The sequence below is a fragment of the Haplochromis burtoni genome, unplaced genomic scaffold (genome assembly GCF_018398535.1).
Source record: "Haplochromis burtoni strain Fernald_Lab_line unplaced genomic scaffold, NCSU_Asbu1 Contig_24, whole genome shotgun sequence".
In the NCBI taxonomy this organism is placed as follows: Eukaryota; Metazoa; Chordata; class Actinopteri; order Cichliformes; family Cichlidae; genus Haplochromis; species Haplochromis burtoni.
The window spans coordinates 3,357,766-3,366,959 of NW_024582385.1; the positions used below are offsets into that span (position 1 = coordinate 3,357,766).

The 9,194-nt window shown below is 41.0% G+C and overlaps 1 protein-coding gene across 9 annotated transcripts in view; it reads left to right on the plus strand.

Annotated features, from left to right (window-relative positions):
* LOC102307010 (phosphatidylinositol-binding clathrin assembly protein) overlaps nucleotides 1-3,975 on the plus strand; it is a 33,847-nt gene extending 29,872 nt beyond the window's left edge. For all 9 annotated transcript variants that reach the window (XM_042218863.1, XM_042218866.1, XM_042218868.1 and 6 more), the window contains 3 exons: nucleotides 1,724-1,783; nucleotides 2,026-2,127; nucleotides 2,840-3,975. In XM_042218863.1, coding sequence (XP_042074797.1) covers nucleotides 1,724-1,783; nucleotides 2,026-2,127; nucleotides 2,840-2,854 — 177 coding nt within the window. In that variant the 3' untranslated portion in view covers nucleotides 2,855-3,975. The remainder of the gene's footprint in view (nucleotides 1-1,723; nucleotides 1,784-2,025; nucleotides 2,128-2,839) is intronic.
* The last annotated feature ends 5,219 nt before the right edge of the window (nucleotides 3,976-9,194 follow it).

The window sequence follows — 9,194 nt, forward strand, 5'->3', positions numbered from 1 at the left end:
GTGTGAATGTTGGATATAAACCACTATAAACACACACAGGGTGTAGAAAGTGCTCAGAGTGCTGGAGTAGAGTAGAAAGGTGCTTTATAAGAAGAAATGACATCGTTCTGCAGAAGACACGGGAAAGATGATCCTGTAATTCCCAAACTGCACGATGTACTCTCCCTGCACTCCACCTCCAGCCTGATAGCTCACAGTCAGAGCGTCCTCTGTCACAGGGTCCTCCGTCACAGGTGCAGACGTGTTGTGAAGTGTGGGCTGATCTTTAATCCGTCCAGTTTCAACAGGAGGCATCAAAGTGGTCCCTGCATGTGACATACAACGAAAAACAAACATTTTTTTTACCCAAATACAGAAAGTTTCTGGGAATCTTGACTTAAAAAGAAGCTATTAAAAGAAATGTATGAAAATACAGTTGCACAGTGTAGTTGGAGTTACATGAAAAGAAGCAGGAGAAAGTGATTTAAAGATTAGCGTTGCTAATGTTTGTAAGATATGAACACAACACTGTTAGAGACCCACCCAGCCTATTTACCGTTACAGCACGACAGCAGCACACACGAATCAAATCAATGAAACCTGTTCATTCATGATTTAGCTCGTCACGAACTGTTCAACCAATCGATGGACGCCAGCAAAGTAAGATGTATTTCTCTTACTCTGCCACTATGACCTGTTTCCACTCCACACAAACAAGCTACTCATGTAGAAGCTGCAGTCCCGAGTTCGCTGGGAGCAACAATCCCACTGCAATTTCTCCTGGAAGTACAAATTCTAGTTTTCTTCTTTTTCCTCCCCGAACTAGTCTCAGTGTTTGTCCCACAGACACTGTTCATACCTCAAAACAAAAACACTGAAACGTCCATAGCACCAGAGCCTAATTATAAGCTATAATTAACTTAAATGTATATTTTTAACTTTAACCTCCTGGGACCTGCGTCCACATATGTGGACACCACATTTTGGGTTATTTAGACCAAAATACTCGATCTTGCTCTACAAGAGCCTGATATCCACTAACAAGGACGTTATACTGCTACTGTTCTATCGAAATTTTAAATGAATATCCTCAGATGTGGCTCTGATTTTTCTTAGAACAAAAATTAGGTAAAAAAAAAAATCGGGTAGTTCTTTGTTTTTAGATTCATCAGGTCCCAATCAGCCCAAATATCACAGAGATATTAAAAATGCTGCTGTGGAAGAGTTCGGCTCTTAGGAGGTTAAATTTTATTGAAATATATCTCAAAACTCAAACGTAAAAGTCGTCACAAAACAGTCGTAATTACTAAACATGTCCATCACTATACTGGTAATCCAGGGGAAATGTCTGGGATGTTTAAATGCTCACACCTGAAAACATCTTCATCATATTTCAGTGAAATTTGTAAGATGTGATGTTTGTGGTGACACAGAAAATCAACAACATTTTAGTTTCTGAGAATAAAGCGTAACATGCTGTTCAGTAGAATAAACATAGCAGCTCAGCCTGGTGAGTTCATGCACTGAGCTCAGCTGTGTCCTGCTTTATGTGCTTCAGGCTCCAGCATGGATTTGTAAGCTAGTATTCCTAAATTACCTTAAATATTTGGCAACTTCATCAGTAATATATGTGAGACGGGTCAGTATCACGTGACAGAGCGACTGTGTGTGCTGGACGAGGACTTCACTGCTAGCTGATGTTCTTGTTATAGAGAAATGATCATCTCTTTGTGTCTTACTGCAGGCACCATCTGCTGTGGCTTTCCCTGCAGTCACACCAGCGGGCATGTTGGCATATGCAATGGTAAGTCTGCTGGTCGCACACTTTAAGGCAGGGACCCATTTCACAGTGAGCAGTAATGACTGTGGAGTCTGAGGTGAGAATTTATTGAAGATGATTTTAGAAGGAAGAAATCTGAGAATATGTGAGGACAGCTGGCTTTGTTTATCGGAGTCATTTTTGGACATGGAGTAATTTACATGATGACTGGATGAATGAATAAATGCTATGTAAATTAATACTTATCATCTCTTTTTCCCCATCAGCCTCCCCGAATGGGCTCCATGATGATCACACAGCCTACTATGATGTATACTCAGCCTGCGATGAGGTCACCCAACCCCTTTGGGCCCAATCCTGGTGCTCAGGTAACCAATGTCTGCGTCTACAGTATACGACTCGTCTGCGTCAGTGTCCACAATGTTACTATAATTATTATCTCTAAGTTCAAGAGGTCGATTAAGCAGAGCGGGTTGTTGTAGTCAACAGTCAGTACTTCACACTTGGCTGGACTAGTTTCCACGTCTCCTTTAAACCATGATGGAAGCACAGACGTGTGCTACATGCGCTGGAGTTTGTTTGTACTTTAGCTGCAAATTTGGTTTGTAATAGATTTTTTTAAACTTTGGCTACATTGTCAACACACAAGAGTTTGTGTTACTAATCCTGCAGACAGTTAGTAACATACAAAAGGGAAAAAGTCTTCAGGTAATTTTGCGATGTGTTATTTGTGTTTGTCCCAACGAATGTTTCTCAGACTGAATCACACTTCAGTGAGAGTGACTGACACCGAGCATGCTGCATAGCTGTATTTTCATTAAGTTATTGGTCATGTGATTATAATGCATGGCTTACACACACACACATATAAGCTTTTTGTTCCATTACACCATCTGAACATAAATCTTCTTAAATCCTGTGTCCAGGTAGGAACAGGTGTAAAATCCACTCCCACAGTGGACCCTACATGTTAATCTTTCCACAGTGTTCCCCAGTAAAAGCAGGTGAACCCACTCACATCGCTGTGTTTGGATGGTGTTTTCTTAAATTCTGCTCTATTCTTGTTTCATGTCCTTCCAGATGCAGTTCATGTAACCAGCCAGAGGAGGCGTCGTTCACATCTGAGGATGATTCGCAGCAGAGTCGATTATTCAGGCAAACTTCCTGTTTGCTTCTAATGAACTCGCCTCTCTGAGAACGAACGGCTCAGAAAAAGACGTCTTGAATAAGAGCTCAGTGACTTCACACAGGATCACAGTGGCTGTGGCCGTTTCACAGAGGATGCTGTGCCTCTCTGATTAAATCCAAGTCGTAAAAGGAGAGAAAGCGTGCTTGCTGCCATTTCAAACCATGCAAACCGGACATTTCCTGACTGTCTTTGATTAAGAGAAACTCAACCTCCATAGGAAGAGCTTTTTGATGTCACTGCTTTATCTGCTGGGAAAATCACGCTGCTTTGTGACCACGCCTCCTGCTGTTTGATTTGTCTGTTTCGTTCCTCCTGTCCGGGCTGGGAGAGTCGTTTCTTTCAGTGATCGTTTATGATTAACCTCTTTAAGCATCCTCATATTAGCAAAACAAGCAAACTCCTGTTATGATTTATTGTTTGCAGTAGACATTCATTGTGTATTGTTTGTATTTATTTATAATTACCACAGACTGAGTTGCATTAAAAACAAAAACTGCTGTCTGACCTCCTGTTAGGGAGCGTCTTCAGGTTCATAATTATTCTTGATTGGATTTTGTGTGATTGAGATTATTTAAAAAACAAAAGAAGTTAATATAAAGAGATGTTTGATGTTGGGGCACTAAATAGTCTTTGTATTCTGGTTCTGTGGCTCAGAAACACTGAGATGAATGTTAACGTAATAATTCACTAGTACCAGCAAACGACTGGACTCAGTTTCTATGAATCTGGTGTTTGACCATCATTCTGCATGTAGTCATCAGGACAGTGTTGCACTGAATGCTCATTTATGCTTTTGATGCTTGGCATTTACTCTTACATCAAAGGTGTGTCTGTGTGGGGGCAGGTGTGTGTGTGTGGGTGGGTGGGTGTGGGTAGAGACATAGGAGAGTAGCTGTTGATCAGTGCTCTGTGTATGTAGAAGTCATGCTGCCAGTCACGGGATGGGTGGTTGCAGGTATGAAAGATTGTTTAAACATGACCTGACTGCATTAGCTTTGTCACTCAGATTATAAAGTACACATTTCCACACTTGTGCAGCTTCTCTGTCGTCTTTGTCCCATTTTGAGCTGCCGTTAATGTTCCAGTTCGTTCGCTGTGTCCAGCAGTGATGCTGCAGAGCTGCATGATTGTGTTTGGACAGGAACTGGTTCTTATACAGCGCTCGTCTCCTCTGAGAACTCAAACCACTTCACACAAAACGCCTCATTCACACGAGCTCTTTCTATCCAACATTCATGCACTTTCAGACTTAAAATGAACAAATACTGCGAAAAACTAACTAGTGGTATATCAACACGGTGCATCATAACAGTAAGAAGTGTTTTTCACTTGAACATTTTTCATGATTTGTGATCCTTTACAGAGAACATAAATTAATAGGGTCTATAGGTAAATGTGGTCTCTTTTGAGTAACAGTAATGGGGTTTTAATGACCTCAGGGCAAATTGAGATATAGATATAGATAGATAGATAGATATAGATATATATATATATATATATATTCATTCTTGCCTAATGGCAGCTGAGATGGATATCGTGTGTGAGAGCAAGAGACGGTCAGAATTTGCATTAGCTGAGCTTGTGCAGATTCACCCTTCATGACTGTGGTGGCTTCTGCTGCTGAAGCACAGGTGCAGCGTCTCAGCACACAGACCTCGAACGCTGCATCCTGCTTGGCAGAGCAGCTCCATTAGTAATAAGAAGATTCTTTGTTTTCCTGCCACTTCCTCTGAGTCGAGCTGCAGCAGCAGAAAGATCCATGTGTGTTTGTAAGACACTGACTTTCATGATAAATTTAATATGACTTAAGGCCTTACAAAGATGGTTACTTCATTTCCCCTGTTCTTTAAAAAATGTGTCCTGATATATCGGGCGTGCCAGTCATTCTTTAGACGGATGATGATCTTCAGTGAAAGAGGATTTATTTCTGAGACAAAATCACGTGTTTAAAGACGTTTTAGGTCAAGAATCTGTAGGGCCCAGACTCCTATACAGGAAGTTTGGTTTGGCTCTCTGATTTTAAAACAAAGGTCCTAATTTCGGATCCTGTGGGTCTTCCCCAGTAGGGAATGCACAGTCCGAATGGAGCCGGTGTGGGTGAAGGGATTCACCCAGTACTAACACTGATAAAATAAGTAAAAATCTGAGTAACCTTGCAGGTCAAATCCTGTCAGTCCCACTTGTTAACGTAGCTCACCTACTGATCGTGGCACTTGTAATTTCTGGGTAATTTTAGAGGCCTCGATAGTAGTAGGTCTCTAGCAAATGTTATAATTAAAGTGCTAGAATAACCTGCAAGATCAGTTTGCACTAGTAAAGAAGAACACTCAGATTATTACCTTTTACTATTCACAAAAGGTTAAATATCCACAATTTAGACTTTAATTGCAAAAAATGACCCACCTCCAAAATCAGCACTCCCTCCTCTGACCTAATGCTGACTTTGATGCACTTATATTGAAACAATGATTTTAAAACACTTAAATTAAATGGTAGCAATTGTATACAGCGTGTCTGTCTCCCAAAACCAAGCTGAGAACTGGTTCCCTAGAACGGAGCGTCCCAAAGTGTGAGGCCCGCCCCCTAGGTGGGGCACAGAGCTATTGCAGGGGGGGGGGGGTATGAAAAGGGAAAAAAACCCAAAACGCTTGGACACGGGGCACCCACACAAACGCAAAGCAGGAGATGAAGCATCGCTGAATATGTTTCCAAAGACTAGAAAATATGGTGAAGCAAATCTGCCCTTTGGCTTCACCTGCACAGGTGCTGAGGTAGGTCTCCCTGCAGGTTTTCCCTTCATCGGGAGCAGCGCTGGGCTGTTTAAATGACGCACAAACAGGATCCCACATTCTTGAGTGTTCACAAACACTTGTTGTAATGACTAACTGCTCCTGACATGTTGGAGATGTTTGCTCTTTATACAGTAAAGTTACAGCGGGATGCAAATAACATCAGGCTGATCCTGCCACAGTTTGTTCCCCCTGTCTAAATCACAGACAAACAGGATCCCACAGCTGTTTATGTTTTTAAACCTATTTTCCACAGAGAGGTGTTTTTTGAAAAATGTATTGACAGCAATGTTGAACATTATTACACAGGAAAAAAAACAACTACACGTAAAATAATCCCACTGTGACGCCTCTGCCTTTGTAAATGGAGGGACAGTAACTGCGTGTAAACCTGCAGACAGTCAGAATAACAGTATTTTGTCTCTATCTGTCTTTCTGCAATTCATCCCATGTAAACAATAACGTGGCCACAGCGTGACGCGAATAAAGGCACATACCTTTGACGTTGTGTGATGAACTCTGTATTCCTCGTCCACACGTAAACGCAAAAAAAGAGTTTTAAAAAATCTCAGTTTTCGGTGATTCGAAACGCCGTTTACGTGGACGAAACAGCTGCGTGTTCAAAAACACCCGTGTAGGTGCGGACGCAGCGTAAAAGAGTTAGTAGTTTATTTTATTACTACCTATTTTTCTTGTAAAACAAAGGGGGGCCCAGCAAAAAAAGGTTGGGAACCACTGCCCTAGAAGATGGCCTGAAAACTGAAGGCTCTGCCTCCCATTCTACTTTAAAATATCTTAGAAGTTACTAGTAAACCAGCAGTCTAAGATCAAAGTCTTGTATTGGGTTCATATGAGGTCTTTAAGATAAGATGGGACCTGATTATTCACCTGTTAGTACCTTGTGTATAGTGGGAGGAATTTTAAATTTGATGCTGGAATTAACAAGGAACCAATGAAGAGAAGCCAATATGGGAGCGATATGGTCCATCTTTACGTGTGTCATCTGGCTTCATTGAGAGCTGTATAGCATCATCTGCTTAGCAACAAAAATGTGTGCTATTTTTTCAAATGATACTACCTTATATAAATATATATAATGTAAACAGAATTGGTCCTTGTATGGAACCCTGTGGAACTCCATAATTAACCTTTTTTGTGTGAAGAAGAGTCTATTAGATCTGACTCAAACCACTGCAGTGCAATACATTTAATTCCTACCGCATAATCATATTATAATATAAATATTATATAAATAAATATTGTTGTCAGCAGTATGAAATGTTGCACTGCGGTCTCGCACGACAAGCACAGTGATGTGATTATTGAAGTTAGCAGATCAAGGATCAAATGAAGGATCAGTCAGAGACTCTAAATGAATATCAATAGTATTATTATTATTATTATTATTATTATTATTATTATTATTATTATTATTATTATTATTATTATAGTATAGTCTCCAGTGCTGAAGGATTAGAAGTGATTATGTAATAGTGTTAACGAGATAATCGACTTCTGTGGCACAGTTTAGCTGCTCTGTTCTGTTTTGGCACCTGGTACTGAAAACAGTAACAATGGAGGAATTAAGCCCTTAAACTTAGTTGCAGACTTTCCAAAAGAAATCTGCTGTAATGAAAAGTGTTACTGCTGTTTAAATGCTCATCCAGGTCATATGATGCTTCAGTATGTCACAGCACATGTTGGTATTCATGCTTCCATCAATGAACTGTGGCTCCCCGGCAGCACTCATACACCCCCAAACCATGTTTGACTGTTGGCAAGACACACTCATCTTTGTACTCCTCACCTGGTTGCCGCCACACATGACTCCATCTGAGTGAAGCTATGAAAGAAGGTATTTGGCCAAAAGATGCAGAAAGAGTCCATGGTGATGAAATGAGAAGTATGTACACCTACAATAAGAGATTTGTTGCTTCACAGCACCACAGAGAGGCAGACAGGGGACGAGCTGTCTGCCTTCTCAGTTCAGAGAGGTTGCACTGCATTTGGGTTCATGATAACAATACAATAAACAATAAATCCCTTCTGAGGGGTTGGATGTGTGATGGCATGCGTGGAGGTGAGAATGATGCTGGTAGCCAGCCACTCCCTCTCCCCACCGAGCCTCACACACTCCAATTCAATTCAATTCAATTCAATTCAATTTTATTTATATAGCGCCAAATCACAACAAACTCAATGCATCATGGGAATCCCCCGGCAGCCTATGTCTATTGCAGCATAACTAAGGGAGGATTCAGGGTCACCTGGTCCAGCCCTAACTATATGCTTTAGCAAAAAGGAAAGTTTGAAGCCTAATCTTGAAAGTAGAGATAGTGTCTGTCTCCTGAATCCAAACTGGAAGCTGGTTCCACAGAAGAGGGGCCTGAAAACTGAAGGCTCTGCCTCCCATTCTACTTTTAAATACTCTAGGAACAACAAGTAGGCCTGCAGAGCGAGAGCGAAGTGCTCTAATAGGGTGATATGGTACTACAAGGTCATTAAGATAAGATGGGGCCTGATTATTTAAGACCTTGTATGTGAGGAGCAGGATTTTGAATTCAATTCTGGATTTAACAGGAAGCCAATGAAGGGAAGCCAAAACAGGAGAAATCTGCTCTCTCTTTCTAGTCCCTGTCAGGACTCTTGCTGCAGCATTTTGGATTAGCTGAAGGCTTTTCAGTGAGTTTTTTGGACATCCTGATAATAATGAATTACAGTCGTCCAGCCTGGAAGTAATAAATGCATGAACTAGTTTTTCAGCGTCACTCTGAGACAGGATATTTCTAACTTTAGAGATGTTGCGCAAATGGAAGAAAGCAGTCTTACATATTTGTTTAATATGTGCGTTGAAGGACATGTCCTGGTCAAAAATGACTCCAAGGTTCCTCACAGCGTTACTGGAGGCCAAGGTAATGCCATCCAGAGTAAGAATCTGGTTAGATACCATATTTCTAAGATTTTCAGGGCCGAGTACAATAACCTCAGTTTTATCTGAATTAAGAAGCAGAAAGTTAGCGGCCATCCAGGTCTTTATGTCTTTAAGACATTCCTGCAGTTTAACTAATTGGTGTGTGTTATCTGGCTTCATGGACAGATAGAGCTGGGTGTCATCGCATAGCAGTGAAAATGTATGCTATGTCTTCTAATGATGCTGCCTAAGGGAAGCATGTATAATGTAAACAGAATTGGTCCTAGCACTGAACCCTGTGGAACTCCATATTAATATTGTGAAGAGGATCTCCATTTCAGAACTGAGTCTTATGTGAATGTATACTGTCTCAGACTCTGAAGCTGAAATCGATTCTGCACGAACGTGACCTTATCATGTAGAGACCCAAATGCTGGAGTCTATTAGATAGATATGATACAAACCACTGCACGCAGTACCTGTAATACCTACAGCATGTTCTAATCGCTCTAATAGGATATTATGGTCGACAGTATCGAACGCTGC